Genomic DNA, 20,023 nt, shown 5'->3' on the forward strand with positions numbered 1-20,023 from the left:
ATTGGGCCCATTATTGGCTGATAAGCCCATTACCAAGCCCAGTCCTACATATTTGGAGGCCCAATAGATCAAATTTTGCGGCCCATTTTGTTTCTTTCAAAATATTACAATATTACCTATAAGAAAAATAAGAATATTTTTAATATATATATAGTTGCGTACCGCGTAGTGTAAACCGCAAAAATTCGATGCTCCTCTCTTTCCGATTATGCCTTAGTTGTATTTGATCTGTCGAAACGCACTCCCATCGTCGAGCGTTGGAAGGAAATTTGTTCAGATTCTTGAAGATGAGAAAGCGGAGCGCTCATAGGCTTCCGGATGGTTCGATATGCGCCGCAAATGGGGTTTTGCTGCTTGCACGTTCAATTCCTTGTCTTCTTTTTCTACTACTACTACTACTACTACTATAAATTGAGACGATCGGGTTTGTATTATTCAATTTCATCATTTGGCAACGATCTTACGAGAGGAAGCTCTTACAACTTGAGATTCTATCTGCTTTTGTTTTTTAAGATCGATAATGGCGGGAAAGGGCGAAGTGATTGCGTGCCATACCGTTGGATCATGGAAGCAGCAGATCCTCAAAGGAAAACAATCCAATAAACTGGTACTGTTTGATCTGAAATCTATTAGTTTCGTGTTGTTCTTCCTCTTCCTTATAAGCGTTTGTCTTCCTCTTTCTAAACAATTTTGATTCTGCAGATTGTTGTGGACTTCACTGCCGCATGGTGCGGTCCGTGCCGTGCCATGGCTCCAGTTTTTGCAGAGTTGGCTAAGAAGATGAGTAATGTCATATTCTTGAAAGTCGATGTTGATGAATTGATGGTAAGTTGATTCAAGCCCTGCCTTGCAAAACTTTGATACTGTTAATTGAGAAATATTGTTTAGACGTAAAACGAAACGAATTCTTTTCTGCAGGCTGTTGCGGCGGAATGGGGAGTGAGTGCACTCCCTTGCTTCATGTTCTTGAAGAATGGGAAGGTGGTGGACAGGTTTGTAGGCGCAAGAAAAGATCAGTTGCAGAAGATTGTATTACAGAATGCCTAATGGAAACTCTACGTTGGGGAGATTCCCTCATCTGTTCTTTGGAATTTCATTGGAAGAGACAAAATTTTGTGCAACTTTTGTGAGTTGCTATTAGTTGATGCTTTTAGTTTGAACAATTTTTTCCTTCTTGTGTTTGATTGTTTTTCAATCAGTTTACTATTACGAGGCTATGTAATCAATGAACATCTATTCTTTTGTTGAATAAAAATGAGTGGCTGAATACATCATCAGCAGTTTCTCTATCTGCTTGTTTCATTGAATCATATCATGCTTGAACAATTCAACTTGCAGCTAGGTTTAAATTTCATCTTACAGATTCAGCTAAGACACTAATGAAGACACTAACTAACGAAATAATTGTAAGAGATTCGTTCTCTTCTCCATCGATGTGGGATGTCACAATCCACCCCCTTTGGAGGCCCCAATGTCCTCGTTGGTAGCCATTCGGTGTCTGGTGATGCCATTTGTAACAATCCAAGCCCACCGTTAGCAAATATTGTCCGTTTGGTCAATTATGTATCGCCGTCAGCCTCACGATTTTAAAACGTGTCTATTAGAGAGAGATTTCCACACTCTTATAAGATTTCCACACTCTTATAAGAAATGTTTCGTTCTCCTCTCAAACCGATGTGGGATCTCACAATAATAGTCCAAATGAGAGAGACTCTGAAACGGGAATTCATCACAAGAGAATGGATATGATGACAATTGAGATACTCCTTTATAACTTAAACTCATCCCATTTGATTAATACAAGACCTAGGGAACAGGGATTTTGAGGGAAATGGCTACCACTATATTTCAATAAAACAATGTAATGAGCTCCATCCAACTCATTCACAGGCCTTATGAGTTCCACCAATAATAACTTGCACAAATCTAACATATAAAATATGCAATGCAACATATGATCAATGAAATTTATCTTCAAACCTGTAAGTTAAATCTCCTTGGCTTCACAATATGGAACAGTATGGTGGTAAGGAGCAAGGATGCTGGGAGTGAAAATTTACTTGTGAGTTTTCTTATGAACTGTCTCCGTTGATATCTGCTATGGCACAATCAACTTCAACTAATAATTGTTTCAATTCATTAGGACATGGGTCTCCTCCAAAGTTACCTCTGGTTGCTGACACCAAGCAACTCTCCCGCCCAAGGCATTTCTGCAGAAATATTTCAAACTTGTCACGGTTAGTCTTAAAAATAGCCTTCAAAGCTTCAATCTGATCTTATTTGATAGAAGATGTGAAAGAACCTCCTCTAATATGGCATGAGAATCTGGTGCATGGCAAATTCCCTTTTGGTAACTTCCACAAGTTCCAGAAGGAGTTCCAAAACTTGCAAATTTTATGGCTGATATGACATGCCCTGGATTACATTGCAGGTGTAAAGAATCTGATTCCCCATTGCTTTCAATGATGTAGCTTTCATTTTTAACATGGTGCTCAACTGCCTCCGCACAAGCACCAGTCACAGACCTCCTCAAAAATGATATTTTGAATGCATCACCACCAAGTTCTTCAAACAACACCAATACATTGTTGGTTGGCTTTAACCAGGATCGAGGAACGTGATACCTGGAAGAACATAAGCAAAACGTAAGGAATCAGCTTGTCGAAACCAATGAATCCTCTAATGAATGATGGTGATGTACGATCTAAACGCGATTTTTTTATTTAGAGTTACCATCGTTGGGTTGGCTGCCCACAACCGTCTTCACATTTGGCAGGTCTGTATGTCCCAGCATAACTACACCTATTGCAGCTACCTTTTGCATAAGCCATCCAATATCTTCCAATACTCTGTCCATTAATCCATGCTTGCCCCTTGCCCATGCTTCTTAAGTCCAACGCTAATGGCTCGTTCCCCCCCGGCGCATTGAAACTAGCCTGCAAGTCCCAGCTCAAATTCATCATCTGAGTCACTGATTCAGTTTGCATATTTTTCCACTTTTATGAGGGATTTTACCTTGTACCAAGTCAATGGTCGCAGACCCTGTGAAGCAAGAGATCCTTTTACCCAATCAACAGATGTAGCTTCGGTTGGAGAGACCAGATTCATTGCCTCTCCTTTTAAGCCTACCTATTGCCAGTAAAGGATATTAGATAGAATCAATTGAATTTGAAGGAAACCATATCCATCCAAATGATATAGATTTCAGTCTTTTTACCTGGTAGTTCCATTTCTGCCAAGTCAAATCTCTCTTTCCCCCATTAAGCCCACTAATCGAAATTGGACCGAGGATACCCGTTTGCCATGTCTCATAATGAAACCCGACATTCTAACAACAAAAATGAAAATCAGTAACCAGTTATCATATTAAATCAGAACACTATGGGTTTTTTTTTTTTTTTGATAGGATCAGTCCAGTATGGTTAAAAATCTAATCTCCTATGCACACCTAAGACAATAGTTATCGCAAAGACAAGTACTTTCTACGTAGATTGTAACAGTCTAAGCCATCGCTAGCAGATATTATCCGTTTTAGTCCGTTACGTATCGTCGTCTGCCTCACGGATTTAAGACGTGTATGCTAGTGAGAGGTTTCCACACCCTTCTAATGAATGTTTTGTTCCCCTCTCCAACCGAGGTGGGATCTAACAATCCACCCCTTTGGAGGCTCAGTGTCTTCGCTGGCACACTGCCCGGTCTCTGGCTCTAATACCATTTGTAACAGCTCAGCTTGTTGCGTATTGCTATCAGCCTCACGATTTTAAAACGCGTTTACTAGTGAGAGGTTTCCATACCCTTCTAAATAATGTTTGATCTAACAGAGATGCTTGCTTTAAAAACTTAAAAGTGGATTTAGGGGGAGGGAGTTTACCGGTAAGCCGACTGCTACGCTTAGTAGAGCAATTTTATTCATTCCAGCGCGTAAGTTGATAGGACCCGTAAATGTAAGTTCTCGATGCTCCATACTTCCAAAAGCCGAACCTGTATTTATGTGTTACAATTCAACTTCTCTGAACTGTAATTTAGTTGGAATTTGCAAGTGAAAGGTGTGCTACTTCTAAAATTGAAGACCAAAATCTGAAGGGTTGAAGGCTGACCTGAAAACTGTCCATTGATAAAAACATGGAGAGCAGGGCCAGCTGATTTCACAAATAAAGTGGGCTTTTGTCCTCCTCGAAGAAATGCTTCTGATGAACTGATGCCAACACTGAATAAAATGCAAAAGGATATCATAAAATAATCTAAATGAACAAGTTTTCTATATGTGTTTCCTTCTAAGGACAATCACAAGCACTTCATTCTATACAATGTTATATATAATATTATAAACAAAATAGCTGAAAACACCACATAATTCCAGGCTCACCTTGTCGTGTACCAAAGATAGTCACTGGTATCTCTTGTGACATTTATCTGCTCCAAGAGTCCAGAAAACGTCATTCTTGAACTGCCTCCTAGAGAAAATGTGTCTTCATTATAGGTTTCCCATGACAACTTGGAAACTGTTGGCAACATTTGAGTGCGTGCAATATGAACTCCGACCTTGATGAGCATAGAACCATCTTAATTCTTAAAACATAGGGGAGGAAAATGGACACGAAAACATGTCCTAAAGTCCAAGATGATTTCAAACGATGAACTATATAATCTATACCGTTGCTGTGTTGAACACAACACGCTTACAGTCCGGAAGAATGCTTATCGACCAAGGAGGCAAAACATAACGCATCTTGTTGAACACCACTGTAGCTGCAGAATTTGAATGGAAATTTGAAAGAAAAGCAGCACACCTTCCATGTCCCGAAGTGAAAACGTGAGCCTGTGGAATTACCACAGTTGAGCTCAGAAACATCATTACAATTTATGAAGAAAATCATTGAATAAACAAAAAGGCCAACCTGCTCATAGGCTCCTAGAGAGGTAACAGTAGGATCTGAAGAAACTAAAGCAGGCTCACATAACTTAATGGCCCTATGGAGGTTCTTCAGATGGCCATATTTTGGTTCCCTGATCATACCTAAAAGTAATTAAGTAGTTAGCTTTGTCTTCCAGTAACAGAAATAGAACTGCAGTTTATTTGTCTGCAATTTTTTGTGAGACACATTGGAATCCAACATATTCGCTAAATAGTCTCTCAATAACTCGAAAGACATTTTAATGAAATGTTTTGTGTTCTCACCATATTCATCGAGTGGAGCATCATAGTCATAACTAGTTGTAATGAATGGGCCTCCAGCAGTGCGTCCAAAGTTGGTTCCTCCATGGTACTTTCATTCATCACAAACAAACAAAGTGGATTTAGTTTTATGTCAGGCATTCCAAGTCCTAAAAGCAGCGGATTGAGTTACACAAGCCAACCAACCATATAGTAGTTGAAAAGTGAGCCACCCTTTAGTATGAATCGAGCCACTGCAAATGCCAAATCTTCGACAGGTCGACGATAAACAGGACCGCCAAACTCTGTAAACCTTTCATTACAGGGTATGTTGTTAAGATAGAAGGATTATAATAGTAATTCCATTGGTATGTTAGATATGTACCAGCCAGTCCAAGCCTCTGTCCATAATGTAGGCTTGTAAGGCTTATTAGGCGAGAAGTAATCACAATAAAAGCCATTGCACGAATTTATCTGTCACCGAAAAATGGAGAATATGTACTCAGAATTTTCCAGTGAGGTTTATAGACAAATTTCTGCGCCAGTAAACACAAAAGAGATGGCTTACCACAGGATCAGGAGCATCATCTTGCTTGCACATCACCCAAGGCACTCCTGTATTCAGTCCAACAGCCATCTTTGCCGCCCAATTAGTGTATGCATGACCAGCAGCTCCCAGGGCTCTACCTTGCGGCCCATACTCGTTTTCAATCTAAGAAAACAAAATTCAAATAAGTTCTTTTCTCAAACAACTTTATCCAACAAGTTTACACTCACTTATAAACAATATCCATATCATTGATTATAATCTCCCAAGCTTCTCGACCTTACCTGGGAAAGGATAATGGGGCCACCTTGGGAAGCAAATAGCTTTTCATTCTTCATCATTTGTACAATTTTCTGGGTGAACCCTTGCATTGCCATCTGGAGAGCAAGAAACCAGAAAAACTACCGACTGTAAACTTCCTTAGCTGCTAGTGAAAGTCCCAAGTAATTTCTATTAACAGAGTTCTAAGAAGTGGAGAAAAATTAACCTTGAAAGGCTTATTATCAGTTCTAAAGCTGATTCCAGGGACAAATTTTAACCATACGGGAAATCCACTGTGCAATAAAATACGGAATGAAAATAGTCAAGTGTAATCAATAATGAACACTATGTCAGAGTCTCATTTACCGCGAAGAGAAATAGCAGAGAGAAAGAAAATAAGATTGCTTCTGATTTCAATCATTTACTCCAAAAACTGACAATTAACGAGTAAGGGAGAAAGTTTTGGGTACCCAAAATTCCACTCTGCACAAACATAAGGTCCAATGCGAAGATGAACATAAAGACCCACTCTCTGCACTGTCTTTATGAACCGTACCAGATCGTATCTCCCCTCAAAATCATACTGAGACAAGTGAAAGCGAACAAATTAAGCTCAAATCATACCAAAATTTCAATTCATAAATGATTTCTAAGATAGTACATTGCCAGGAGAAGGTTCGTGAACATTCCAGAAGACATAAGTATCGATTACATCCAATCCCCCATCCTTCGCCTTCTGAATAAGATCCTCCCACATCTAAACACAGAAGCAAATGTGAGTAAAACTCTCAAACGATTGCACGATAAATTCAACAATACAAGAACTACATACTTCAGGAGTACTTCTAGGGTAGTGAATGGAGCCAGAAATGAGAATTCGCCGCTGGCCATTGATGAGAATAGCCTTCCTATCATAAGTCACACTACAATGTGTGGATCGAAAACCACCAAATGCAGCTATGAAAATGAAGAACAGCAACCTGGAAACCGAGAAAGCTTCCATGAGCTTGATTTTCTCTTCAACCTCCAAGCTCTGTAGAAGCTGAATCGGAATATTGATCTTTACTCCACTGGTTTAACGTAGCTACTAATTGAAATCCACAAAAAGGAGAAGATTCAATAATTGAGCTGCGAGCGTAAGCCTGAAGTGATCGTTCCACCAAATAATCAGACTAGCAATTCACAACCACACCTATGAACTGAAAATAGCTTTGGCTATCGCTATGGTGTGAATATAAATGAAAATGATGAGCAGTAGCAATGTAGCATTATCGGTTTCATCATCTCATCTGAGCCTTTTTCCAGATTAAATTAAAAAAAAAAAAAAAACAGCTTAATTTTGTTTAATTAGATTAAGCAACTGTTAATTAAGGCAGATGCTGCCAAACAGAGCTTGAAAGGACTGTTCTTATTTAGTGGAAGATCACTGACAAATCTCACCAAATTCATTATTTAATTTATAAAGGTAAAACCATACTTAATTTAAATGATTAAATGTGGATTAACGTTTTAGTGCATAAACTTATTTTTTTATTTACCATTTTAGTTTCTAATTATTTTCATGCAACCTTATTTTAGTATTTTTGTCTTTAATTTTCATCTCATAATTCAACCAAAATTTTAAATTAATGTTGAATATAACATGTTACCTAATACACATGGCTACATATTATCCAAGCATGTGCCTGTCAAATAAATAGCCAAATATGTGCCAATTATTATGTTTTTATTAGATAAATGACAACAAAAATAAAAATCAATCAATCATCAGAAATTGAATTAATATTAAATTAAAGATTTAATTAAAAAATATAAGGATGTTAATTTGGTAGTGTCACGTGCAATGGAACAAGGTTCTTCGGTTGCACGTGGTCAGTTCTCCGACCTTTCGCCTTGTCATCCTCCGACTGTCACGCTTGTTGGATAACCCACTCCCAAGTTCTAATCCAGCTGCCTTAAATTTGTTAAATTATTAACTTCCCCTTGTTTCTTTACATGCAAATTAATTACAAAGTTATGAAATTTACGTTTTGCCCCTGCAATTTTTACATTTTACGGTTTTGGAAGCAAATGTCCTTTGTGCCTTGATTTTATTAACTACGTGGCAAGACTGTTATGGACTGTTACGGAAAACGGTTGAATGGCAGGTAATAATAGAAAATAAATAAATAAGAAAATGACAAAAACAAAACATAAAAGACTGCTACGAAAAAAAAGGTGAAATTGACTTGTTCTAATATTATTTTGTATCTATGGTTATAAATATTCAAATTTATAAATTAAATTGGAACTTAATCACCAAAAAATTATTTTAAGTTAATAATGTGATAAATTGTACTTAAGTCTACGTCATTATTATTTGCTTCCAAAATATAATCAGTGATTGATAATTTTAAAAAATAGAAATTAAATGCCACATGATTTCCTTTCCAGGAAGGACCAGCTTGGGCTGTCATCGTCCTCCAGCCTGTGATTTTCTTATTATTGTTTATTTAATGGTGACCAAAGCTTTCATTTGAAAGCAACAGCTTTTCAAAATTCAAATTTCAAAATGCTTTAAAATGTAATAGCCATGGTGTCAGCTCTCTGTCACCCATTAACCATATAGCTTAAGTAAACTACTATGTGGCATATGCGTGTGTCAAATATTTCGAGACGAGGGTTTGAAACAGGACTATACGGGTGTAAAATTAAAAAAAAAAAAAAAAAAAAAAAAAGTATAAAATAATATTTTGAAGCAGACCAATTAATTGTAGGTTGGTGGGCATGTGGCTCATTAATATTTGGATGCAGGATTATTGAAATTTGAGCAGCGTGGACGTGGGGTCGAACCAGGATTGAGTGAGTTTCTTCGACATTAGTTCTTTGCTTAGAGAGGAAACAAGAAATGTAGGGTGTGGACGCCGTTGTTGCGCCGTTTGTTTCTTCAGATGTGTTGGTGTGACTGCGAGCATCGGGAGTAAGCGAGCTTCGCTAGATTTCCGTTTCGTTTACGTCCTCGAAAATGAAAAATAAAAGATGGATCCCTTTTCATTTGGGGCAGATTGTTTTGATTCTCCGAGGAAGACAGGTTGCCATGCCGGACGAAACTGCCACTTTGTTTCTTAGACACCAGGGTATACATGGTCTTCACTCACATTTATTTATTTATTTTATTGTCTAATGTTAACTTTTTAAAACAAATTTTATTTATCTGTGATTCATAATTATTATTACCATACACAAATTAATTTATAATTATAAAAAAAAAAAAACAAATTTGTCTAACCACTAGAGGAAAATGATAATCTCAACGTAACTCAACACTTTCATCAAATTAAAAGATAGATACAATCCCTTCTTTAAAATGATAGATCTAATAAAAATGATTAGTTTAACCATAGTAAAAATAAAAAATAATACATCGAAATATATTTAAGCGAACTTCGAGGATCTTAAGTTATCAAGAAAAAATAAAAATAAAAATTTATAAATTGTGATATAATAATATAGAAGTACAAAGATAATAAATATATTAAAATTAAATTTTTTATCCATTCAATTTTGTGAATCTATCCTAAATCATATTTTTCAAATTATAAAACTTATGAATGATAGACTAAACGGTGTATTTAAAAATAGTTTAATAATAATGTGCTTAAAAATAATATGATATTTTGAGATTTTTTATAAGGGAAATTTAAAATATAAAAAAGTAACTAAATAAAATAATATAAAAGAAACTAAAAATAATAAAGTAAATAAAAGAAACTCAACAAATAATAAAAAGATGAATTTAGAACCTGCTCGTGGAGTAGTTTTATGATAGACGGGCTAAATTTTTAATGTATTTTATAAGTTTTATTTGGTTTAGACAACTCGAAGTTTTTGTTCTATAGATCTGAAACCGAACCCAAAATACTAATCCAACTAAATGCCTACGATTCGAATTGAATTAGTCGGTTGTGGAGTTAGATGTACATCCTTACTAAACACTTAAATTACAATTTTAATTTTAATTTTTTTTTTTAATTGTCGATATAAAATTAATTTTTATTTCTAAAAAAATTATTAGTATTCATAATTTTGGTGAATTTAGAACAAAATTTGAAGTCATGCCAGCTTCGGTGGCATTTTATTTTATTGTTGTCTTTAATTTAAAGATTTGGTAAATTTTTTTAATGAAAACTCCTTTGAAAGCAAACAAGGCGTCAGGATAGATTAAAGGCCCATTTTAATGAACTAACATCCACAGGCGGTCTAAATTAATCGGTATATCTTTCGAAAGCGTCGGCCATTCTTTCCCGCCACACGGCGGACCGGGGGAAGAGTTTTTCCTCATGCGACTATATTGGCCCAACGCGGAAGTGCTTTTCAACGGAGGCCTACCGCTGTGTCTCTGATAATCTCCCTCTCCATGGATCTTTTGTAAAGCCTAATCAGGAAGTAGGAGGAACCGAAGAAATTGATGAGCTTATCGATGGTATCTCGAGCAGTGAACCAGAGCCTAAATCGTAGTTATGGTGTAGGGTTAATAAGAAAGAAGGTACAAGAAGATGGGGACAGCCTTGAGAGAGTGTTTAAGCTGCGAAATGGAAGGGAGGTATGATTCTTTGAGCCTTCCTTTCCTCCTCTGAACAGTACTGTTATTGTTATTCTTCTTGTTCTCTTCGACTGTAGAATCAATTAGGATACCAAGATTCTTACGCCCCATATTTCGATGTTTTTCTTTCATCTATGCTTCTTCTTCCGACTGCCCTACATGATTTAGGACGTAAAATAGGATGCATCGTACTTTTGATGTTTGGAATCTGGATAGTTTAGCTAAACAATCAGAGCATCTTTCTATTTCAGCTTCTATTGGTTGGAATCAAACTTATGCTAGAAAATCCTTTTGAGCCTTTACATTCCTAATGTTTCAATATCCGGAGCTTTCCGTTTCTAGTCTGTAATTATTAGTGAATGTATCTTAAATTTTCACATAGGACTTATATGTGTTCCAGCCAACTTTCTCATGATAAGGATATTCTGGTTATGTATGATATGCAACTTTCTCATGATAAGGATATTCTGGTTATGTATGATATGCTATGTGTTAAGAATGAGATAGAAAATATAATTGGGAAGGTGTGTATTATCATTGATATCGATATCCTTTAAATAGGATACAAAAAGTACAAATGAGGAAAATATAAAATAATTAAATACTGAGAATAAAATAAAATATAGTCTAAATCAAATCATAAATGGAAGAGTATTAAGATATAATATCTAAGATATATTCCATAAATAATATATCTCAACAAGGTTATTCTTTGGCTTATTTGTTTAAATTAAGTTTGAATTTGTTTAAATTAAGTTTGAATTGAAATTCATATCCTTCGCTGGATTGGTGTTCTCCCGAAGGAATTAGAGTCCGTCTGGATGCATCGAAAACAGTACAGAAGCTGACGCTTGCTGTTCCTATACCAGTAGTTTCTTTGGTAAGCAAATTCATGTGAGCATGAACTTTCATTACTTTCTACTTTTGTGTATGTGAGGGTAGTTCTTGTTGCCAACATATTAGTGCCTTCAATGATGTTTTAGGATGGGTACACAAATGCTGGGAAGAGTACGCTCTTGAATCAGTTGGCTGGAGTGGAAGTCCTTGCAGAGGATTGATTGTTTGCAACCACCTTTAATCCAGCTGCAAGAAGGGTTCAGGTACTTTTAGCTAGACTTAATCTTTCAGCGTTATCATGTTCATGAATCATCCTTGGCACTAGAGTAATACAATGGTATGATATTTTCCACTTTGAGCATAAGCTTTTGTGGCTTTATTTTTTGTTTTCCCAAAAGGTCTCATACCAATGGAGATGTATTTTTTACTTTAAACTTATGATCAACCCCTTAATTAACCGAGGTGGGACTCCTCTCCCAACATTCCTCAACAGGAGAAGAGATGGTTTTCCGATCCTCAAAATCATAGGATTTTCTTCTTTTTAAATCTCCTAGAAGATAGACCTTAATAAATTGGTTGAGAGAAACTTGGCTCGTCTTTGAAAGAGTGTCCATAGACTAGTTAAAGAAGTCCGCACGTATTTAGGAGTCCACAATGAGAATTTGAAGGTTCAAAGAAGTTTCTTCTAGAGAATTAAAGCAGAAGTGCATTGAGCAGATTAATTGCTCGCTGTATTTGCCTGCCGTCTGACTAAAGAATACACCAATGAGAGTAAATTAGGTGCTGGACTTTTTCTGGATTTATTGAAGGTGTTAATGTTCATATTCAGCAAATGCTGTTTACTTCTAATCAACATATTAGGTGTTGTTTCCTGATATTGTGATTTATATGTCACAGTTACATGATCTATGAAATAATGGAGCCTTTTTTGACTATATAATAATCTTCTGTCTGGCTTTTATTTTAGACCAACTTGTGATCCTCCTGGAAGTACTGTGGTTTTTAATTCATTTTGTTCACTTTATATGCTTGTTTCACACTCTCCAGATGAAAAATGGAAACGAGTTTCTACTTGCCGATACTGTTGGTTTCATCCAAAAGTTACCAACTATGCTGGTGAGATTTGCAGCCACAAGATAAACATCATATTCATCTAGCATTTCGTTTTGAATCTGTGTAACAACTCAAGCCCACCGCTAGCAGATATTGTTTGCTTTGGATCGTTACGTATCGTCGTCAACCTTATGGTTTTCAAAACGCGTTTATTAGAGAGAGGTTTCCACACCCTTATAAGGAATGATTCGTTCCTCACTCCAACTGATGTGAGATCTCACGATCCACCCCCTTTGGGGCCCAACGTCTTCGTTAGCACACCGCATGGTGTCTGGCTTTGATACGATTTGTAACAACCCAAACCCACCGCTAGCAAATATTGTCCGTTTTGGCCGTTACGTATCGCCTTCAGTTTCACGATTTTTAAAATGCGTCTACTGGAGAGAGATTTTCACACCTCTATAAGAAATGTTTCGTTCCTCTCTCCAACCAATACGAGATCTCACAATCTGCCGGTACCATAAATCTCATTTTTTTTCATTTGTCTTTCTGAAGAGTGTAGTAGTAGTAAAATCCCCAGATAGCTGTATTGTTATTCTGGTTAAGTCCTACAGGTTGCTGCATTCAGAGCAACATTAGAGGAGATATCAGAATTATTATTGCTGGTTCAACTGGTGAACCTCGGGTGATTGGTTAGTCAATTGATGTTTCTGATCACCTTAACCTATTTTCTGATTGGATATTTCATCAATTTCAGCCATCCGCTGGCTGAGCAACAGATAGAGGCTGTGGATAAAGTTCTTTCAGAATTGGATGTGTCGTCGATTCCGAGGTTGATGGTTTGGAACAGGGGGGGGGGGGGGGGGGGGGGGGGAATCTTATGGAATACGATCCTTTACCCACCCCCCACCACAAGGAAAATAAAAGGAAAGAGAGAAGACTACTTGAGATTTTTATCTGTGCTTATTATAGATTTCTTTGTCCTTTAGTCATTGGCTATGCTTGTATGGATTTGCTTTACTGGAATCTCTTTGTAGTTTATTCTCTCTCTTTTATTCTTCAGAAGATAGATGGGACAATAAACAGTTCTTTTTTAAAAAAAGAATAAAATTCTCTTAGTATGTTAAACTAAAAACGGATTTTCAAATGGGTTTCTGTTTTTCTTGCAGCTTAATCTTTTAGCTAATGTTATTCTCTGCCTTTATAGCCATTATGTGGAATAGAGAAAGAGAGATATTGGGAGAGGTTTGGTCCTTAGTTAGGTTCTATACCTCTCTTTGGTGTTGGTGTCTAAAGAGTTTTGTATTTATCCTTAGTTTCTTATTCTTAACGGACTGATGGATGGATCCCCTTCTTGTAGTTTTGTTTGGCATTGTCCCCTTTTGGTTTCATTTGCTCCATGGAAGTTTGGTGTCTAATTTTAAAGAAAATCCTGTAGCTTATGTAAAGGATCCTTGTTTGTAATTCTATGGACAAATTCAAGTTTCTTCTCTAATTCCTATGTGCGTCTAACTACAAATTGTCAAACGGCAGGTTGACAAGGTTAGTGATCCTCAAAATATTAGAGGGGATGTTATTTGTGTACAAGTGAGATCCCACGTAGCATCCTGTATAGAGGTGTGAAAACCTCTCCTTAGCAGACGCGTTTCAAAACTGTGAGGCTGACAGCGATACGTGATAGGCCAAAGTGGATAATATCTGCACCAAGTGATGATGGTTTGGACGAATTCTGCTATGCAGTTCGGGGAAAATTGAAGGTGTATTTACTTTGTAGTCTTGAAGATGGTTGTTTCTTCTCTATTCTTTGTTAGCAGCAGGTGGCACTGCTTTTAACCTAAATATGAAGACAAGAAATGAAATAATTGTTTTGAATGGGCAGGACTCAATGGTTTGGGTAGAAGCCTTGATCCAGTTTGACGGAGGCGAGTTCTTGAGCACTGTGTATCAGGTTGAAGTGGTAGAGAAAACTGTAAGTAAATCCTCCATCCTTTCTGATTTCCATTTAGTTTTCTTGTTTTGGAAGATTTTTAAATATCTTGAGAGTGCATTTGGTTGAAGCAATTTGTTGGTGTATTTAAAAAAATGGTGGTAGGAAGAGAAGCTATTTAAAAAATGTGTCAACAAATTAACATCTACTCTTTTTCTTGAGGTCGGTTGTAGGAAGAGCAGCTCAAAGTTTGACAGTGTCCTAGATGGTAAGAAATGAAAAATAATGATGTTGGATGACCCATCCGGTAACAGTTCAAGCCCACTGCTAGCAGCTATTATCCGTTTTGGCCCGTTACATATCGTTATTAGCTTCATGGTTTTAAAACGCGTCTGCTAGGGAGAAGTTTTCGTATCCTTATAAAAAATGTTTCGTTTCACTCTCCAACTAATGCAGCTATTTTGTAAGTATAACAGATTGTAAACAGAGAAGCCAAGCAAATAGTGCCATGGCTCCATTCAGAGGCCCAGCCTAATGGGATTACGGGGAAAAAAAAATTACACTACAAATTATTTGGTACTTGGTCAGATTTTTCTGGTAGGTACATATCTTTGGGTCACGCATCATTATCAGGCGTCGTTGTCCTGAAGTCACCAGTAAAAAAATGGATTGGGTCGGCGATCTACCCTATGCAGGACCAGAATCTGAGCCATAATTAGAACATTTATATATAGAAACCATTGGGGGGTTGAGTAAATTTTTGGTTCAACCAATATTTGAAGTCATTGTATGGCTCACCATCTCTTTCTCTCTCTCTCATGGCCTAATGAGCCCTCTTTTTGCCGAATAAAGCCATTCATTTATAATGCAAGACTCCACTAAGCTCATAAAGAGTAAAATGACAGAATATGTTACAAATTTTGGAAAGATATTAAACCTCAATCAATACATACTATATGTTAATGGGTTACTTCTTTAGTTGCAAGTTTTGGCATATAAGTCGGTGACATACATTTCTATCTTTAACTGCAGGCTACACAAATTAATGGATCCTAATAAAAATTTCTATTTTAAAAAATGGAGATGTACAACTCTTTGTAGATTTCTACCGATCTTGTGAGATTTTACATTGGTTATTAGTTTAGAACGGACAATATCGATTAGCGGTAAGTTTGAGACGTTTCAAGTAATATTACAGCTAGTCAATAGACGATATGTTAGCGAGGATGCGCTTAAACTTTAGAGATATATTTGCATCTGCATCTCACAAAAAGTATGATTGTTTATCCTTTCATTTTTCATTTACTTTATTGATTCGAGGATGAATTATTATTTCTAGATTTCATCAAATTTATTTGCAATACTTCTGGTTAATTATAATTATTATTGTACTATTATTTCAATAATCTACCATTAACGAATGATGTTATACCATAAAAAAGAAGATTATTTGATTTGATGTGAATAAAATAAATATTAAGAGGGAGACAGACACAAATTAATGTTTGTGGTAATGAGCAGTGATGGTCATAGAAGAACGTGGAAATATGCGAATCAGATAGGACAAACCTTAATGTTTCAAATATTTATTTAAGGTTTTGTTTGTGTTTGGTTACTGCGGCCATGTGAGACGTAAGGTTAGTTCATGGATTTCCCATTATAATACTCTTCTTAATAGTGCTTTTGCTTTACGTAGAGTGTACTTTAATCCCATTATTATCATTATTTTTATTACTACCGCGTTAGTGAGTACTCACATCGGTTAAAGAAGATAAGAAAATATTTTTATAAATATGTAGAAATCTAGATTTTAAAACCGGGAGGAAAAATCCATAAAAAAAAAAAAAAAATACAATCTCTATTAGGAGTGAGTTTAGATTATTACAGATGATATCAAAACTAGTGACCTACAGATGCGTTTTAAAAATCATGAAGCTACATATAACGGGCTAAAGTGGACAACATTTATAAACTTTTTCCATTTTATTATATAAAAAAAGATCATAAAATAATTTGTTTACCCTAGAATAGAATCAAAAGATCTCGTTGATAGTAAAAAAAAAATATATTATAATGTCTTTCCTATTTTTCACTGATTTATAGAGATTATATTAATTTCAGTAGAGTTCAAAGTTTAGAAATTGACAATGAAGTTAGAAGTTCGAGTATTTTTATCCGTTGTTGTTGAACTAAAAAAAATTATAATAGAACTTTATTCATTCTCTTGACAACTTGTCTCTCGAGCATTGCCTAGTGAACAAACCGTGTATTACATCAATAAATAAAAACAATATTTGTTTTTTTTATTAATTCCCTAGTGAAAACCCTTTTTTTTCTCGAGTTCTCCGAATGAAAACCTCAAGTCCAAATACATCGAACCATTGCAATATTTAATGTATTTGTCTAGAGTACGTAGTTGAATATAATCAAATATTATAAAAGTAAATGTCTTTATAAATTCTTCTGACTCGTTTTTTAAAATTAATATAATTTTTTTTTTTTATAATTTTATAAGTATTGGTTATGATAAGAGTATTTGCGAATAAAGTGACTGACCGAAAGACACAAAGCTTCGTTCTCTTATCTTCATCTTATTATTTTAATCCTATCTTAATTAAGATTAGGTCAAGTGGCAAATCTCCCTAATTAAATCAAACCCATCTAAAATATTATAAAATTCAAAAGAAATTATAGGAATAAAATAATACTATTTTCCATGCCGTAAGGAAAAGTAGAGAAAAAGAAAAGAAAAAAGAAAAAGGAAATATTTATTATATTATATGATGAATATTATAATAACAAAGGAGGAGGAGGAGGAGGAGGAGGAGGAGGAGGAGGAGGAGGAGGGGGGCCTTGAAATGCATCAAAAGCCCCATTACATCATACTGAAAACGACCCATTCCCCAATGGAAACAAAATCCAAGAAACCAGTTTACACTTTTTTTGGTTGCTTTTCCCCAACTTTCAAAATGTGTTCTTCAATCATATTGATTTTCTTCCACCAGCTTCACGATCATATTAATAACAAAACTAATATCTATATATATATATATATATAATTATATTACAATTTTAATTCCTGATTAACCCATCTAATCAACACAGAGAGCAAACGAGATTAGATTAGGATTAAACTAAACCCCTTCCCTAAATCAATGACGAGTTCAGCAGTGAAGCACGTGATGATCAGCAGAAGCCACAATGGGGGGTTGCTGGCTTAGAAATGAGTTGAGGAATGATGGGTTATGATCAAAATCAAAATCAAAATCAAAATCATAATGATAATCGTAATCATCGAAGTTTTGAAGAAAAATATGTTGTTCTTCATCTTTGTCGTTGTTGTTGTTGTTGATGTGAGATAAGATCCGGTTTAGGGAGTCTAATCTATGAGTAAGTTCCAGAATCTGAGCTCTCAAAACAGAGTTTTCAGCTTCAACGTTGAGAAAAAGATGGGTTGTGAGATTAATTCTGGAAATCATTTGGTTTTTATTTTCCCTCAATTGGCCCACCTGCGCCATCAGCCCGTCCAAGTGCTGCTGTTTCCGCATCCTCGACCGCCGCGCCGATTCCCGGTTCGATTGCATTCTCCTTCTTTTTCTCTGGTCCATCAATTGCCTCAGCTCCTCTTCCGAACCAGAGCTCTGGTTCTGAACCCCAATCTGAGATATCGAACCTGAAGAATTCCCACTACAACACCCCATAATATAAATAACTATTATATAATTGATATATATATATATATATAGAGAGAGAGAGAGAGAGGGGGGGGGGGTGTTCTATATTTACAGTTGATAGACCCAGAAGCGAAATTCAGGGAGATTTTGATTTTGATTTTTTTTCTTTTTTTGAGGGAATATATATATATATATATTAGAGTGGGAGTGAGGGGAAACGGTTCATGAGAAGACGTAGAACCAGTGGAGGAATACAACGGAGAAGGACTGAACTAAGTGGGTGCGGCGGCGGAGAGATGAGCTTATGGTGAAACCGGAACGGAGGATTTCACTGAGAACCGGAGACATCAATCTCAAGCGTTAACGACACGGTTTCTAGCATCTATATTAAGAGAAATGGAACAGATTAAATCTCTCGGGGACGGCGGAGAGGGAGAGGGAGAGAATGGAAGACGGCGGAGAGATGGAGGGAAGAGAGGGAAGAAGGAAGAAGGGAAGGGATTTTGAGAGTGGCGAGAAGGCAATATATAGAATAATTAAGGGGTGGAAAAGAGAAGAAAAGGAAAAATGAAGGGTGGAAATGAAAAGGTGAAAGTTAGAGAGGGGCATCGGAATCGAAGCAAGAGTAGTACAGATGGATCGCTCACAACCGTCCAATTCCAGCTGGGGGTGCACCCCACTCGCTTTCTACCTCAATCCATCAATAAAATTTAAAAATATTACCATTTTTGTCTATTTAATTTATTTAAAACATTTTAACTACTTCAATAATCAATAATAATAATTTGATGCGCAAGTTGATGCCATGCATTTTAAACTATAAATTTTAGCCTTCCAATCTATATTTTGTTCGAATATTCTACTTTATTGACTTAATTGTCCTCATCCCAGACGTTAAAACATCAAGATACCATGATTTTAATTTTATAAATATAATTATTATTCACATTATTTTTTTAAATAAAAAATTATTTAAGTTTTGGGTAAATTATAGATTCGGTTTTTACCGCACCGCCGAGCCAGAAAACTTTACGCCGGGAGCCTGATTGCTCTTTAGTTGCGATGCCCACACGTGGCACCCAAAAGCAGGGCGAGGGAATGGTCGAAGGGTACTATCGTCTTTTTAAACTAAATTCCATTTTTGTCCTTAACAGTTACTCCGCCTCAGCCTATCACATTCCGCAACTTCAGTTATGGCATTTTTTATTTTTTATTTTTTATTTTTTGAAAATCTTCGGTCATTAAACTTGCAACGCAAATATTTGACACGTGTCCAAATCTTCCACAATTAACATTAAAATATAATCCAAGAATTTTGAAAGTTTTCCATTTTAGTGTTTGATTACAAATTTTAAACTAATAATTTTATGAATAGAAATTCTAAATTTTTATAAATAGGATTACTTTCTAACTGATTTCCGTTCAAAATCTCATTATTATATAAAAAGATAAAAAAATGATGATAATACATAACGAGCCCAAACATACAATATCTGCTAGCAGTATGTTCGATTGTTACAAACATTCTAACTAGGTTGACGAATATCTAACCAAAGATCTTACCATTTGTAAAAAGACATCAATATCAAACTATCGTTCCGTACCTAAAACCTTTTCTTGACTTATTTGGGATTACATATTTTTACGCTTAAAATCGCTAAAAGGCCAAAAAATTAATGGTAGAGTAATTAATCTGATTAGGAGCTTAAAATGGGAACAAATCATAGTGAGGGGAAATAAAAAGAACGTGTAAAATGACTAGCCATGATGCAAGAAAAAAGCAAAAGCTAAACATCAAAACACCAAACCAATATCACTAAACAAGGTTGATGTCTTTAATGCTTTTTGATTTGGATGGAAGACCTAATTCCTTTTAACTTATTAGTGCATTTATTCATTTATTTCCCATTCACTTGCATAAGAAACCATCTCAAAATAGTAAGGTAAGAGTGTAGAAACTTCATCCCAGTATAATGATACATAATAA

General features: G+C 35.8%; 2 protein-coding genes, 1 long non-coding RNA gene and 1 pseudogene across 8 annotated transcripts; 2 read left to right on the forward strand and 2 right to left on the reverse strand.

Annotated features, from left to right (window-relative positions):
• Positions 1-175: 175 nt before the first annotated feature.
• LOC111788925 (thioredoxin H1) lies at positions 176-1,289 on the forward strand. 2 transcript variants are annotated; one of them, XM_023669506.2, is made up of 4 exons: positions 176-424; positions 514-607; positions 703-825; positions 919-1,289. In XM_023669506.2, the coding sequence occupies exons 2-4, from the start codon at positions 521-523 to the stop codon at positions 1,045-1,047; spliced, it is 339 nt and encodes a 112-aa protein (XP_023525274.1). In that variant the 5' UTR covers positions 176-424; positions 514-520; the 3' UTR covers positions 1,048-1,289. The 2 variants fall into 2 exon arrangements, with proteins under 2 accessions (XP_023525274.1, XP_023525273.1); XM_023669505.2 differs by lacking the exon at positions 176-424 and having other exon boundaries at positions 433-607.
• A 457-nt stretch (positions 1,290-1,746) lies between these two features.
• On the reverse strand, positions 1,747-7,260 carry LOC111788568 (beta-galactosidase 5). The gene is made up of 19 exons (XM_023668938.2): positions 6,796-7,260; positions 6,625-6,720; positions 6,434-6,546; positions 6,190-6,256; positions 5,987-6,079; positions 5,724-5,867; positions 5,541-5,629; positions 5,363-5,468; positions 5,180-5,267; positions 4,899-5,017; positions 4,655-4,819; positions 4,367-4,542; positions 4,098-4,207; positions 3,872-3,981; positions 3,218-3,328; positions 3,016-3,129; positions 2,734-2,936; positions 2,303-2,624; positions 1,747-2,210 (listed from the first exon to the last, which is right to left on the reverse strand). Exons 1-19 carry the CDS (start codon positions 6,964-6,966, stop codon positions 2,073-2,075), a joined length of 2,535 nt encoding a protein of 844 aa, XP_023524706.2. The 5' UTR covers positions 6,967-7,260; the 3' UTR covers positions 1,747-2,072.
• A 2,890-nt stretch (positions 7,261-10,150) lies between these two features.
• LOC111787816 (uncharacterized) lies at positions 10,151-15,233 on the forward strand. 5 transcript variants are annotated; one of them, XR_015419926.1, is made up of 6 exons: positions 10,151-10,545; positions 11,349-11,425; positions 11,529-11,645; positions 12,430-13,109; positions 13,193-14,192; positions 14,315-15,233. It is a non-coding gene; the product is annotated as an uncharacterized LOC111787816 (long non-coding RNA). The 5 variants fall into 5 exon arrangements; XR_015419927.1 differs by having other exon boundaries at positions 10,154-10,545; positions 12,430-12,498; XR_015419928.1 differs by having other exon boundaries at positions 10,163-10,545; positions 12,430-12,498; positions 13,969-14,192.
• A 2,147-nt stretch (positions 15,234-17,380) lies between these two features.
• Positions 17,381-18,549, reverse strand: LOC111787815 (bZIP transcription factor 44 pseudogene; annotated as a pseudogene).
• Positions 18,550-20,023: the final 1,474 nt, after the last annotated feature.

This window comes from Cucurbita pepo, chromosome 2 (assembly GCF_057944985.1).
Source record: "Cucurbita pepo subsp. pepo isolate OVF chromosome 2, ASM5794498v1, whole genome shotgun sequence".
In the NCBI taxonomy this organism is placed as follows: domain Eukaryota; kingdom Viridiplantae; phylum Streptophyta; class Magnoliopsida; order Cucurbitales; family Cucurbitaceae; genus Cucurbita; species Cucurbita pepo.

What these genes read in the sequence shown, in the direction of transcription:
- LOC111788925 (XM_023669506.2), top strand. Translation starts at nt 521, where the DNA reads ATGGCGGGAAAGGGCGAAGTGATTGCGTGCCATACCGTTGGATCATGG. An exon ending in GAAAACAATCCAATAAACTG is followed by an intron (nt 608 to 702) that starts GTACTGTTTGAT and finishes TTGATTCTGCAG; the next exon opens with ATTGTTGTGGACTTCACTGC. An exon ending in TCGATGTTGATGAATTGATG is followed by an intron (nt 826 to 918) that starts GTAAGTTGATTC and finishes TCTTTTCTGCAG; the next exon opens with GCTGTTGCGGCGGAATGGGG.
- LOC111788568 (XM_023668938.2), bottom strand. Translation starts at nt 6,966, where the DNA reads ATGGAAGCTTTCTCGGTTTCCAGGTTGCTGTTCTTCATTTTCATAGCT. An exon ending in ACGAACCTTCTCCTGGCAAT is followed by an intron (nt 6,547 to 6,624) that starts GTACTATCTTAG and finishes CACTTGTCTCAG; the next exon opens with TATGATTTTGAGGGGAGATA. An exon ending in CACTTTTCAACTACTATATG is followed by an intron (nt 5,268 to 5,362) that starts GTTGGTTGGCTT and finishes GATGAATGAAAG; the next exon opens with TACCATGGAGGAACCAACTT.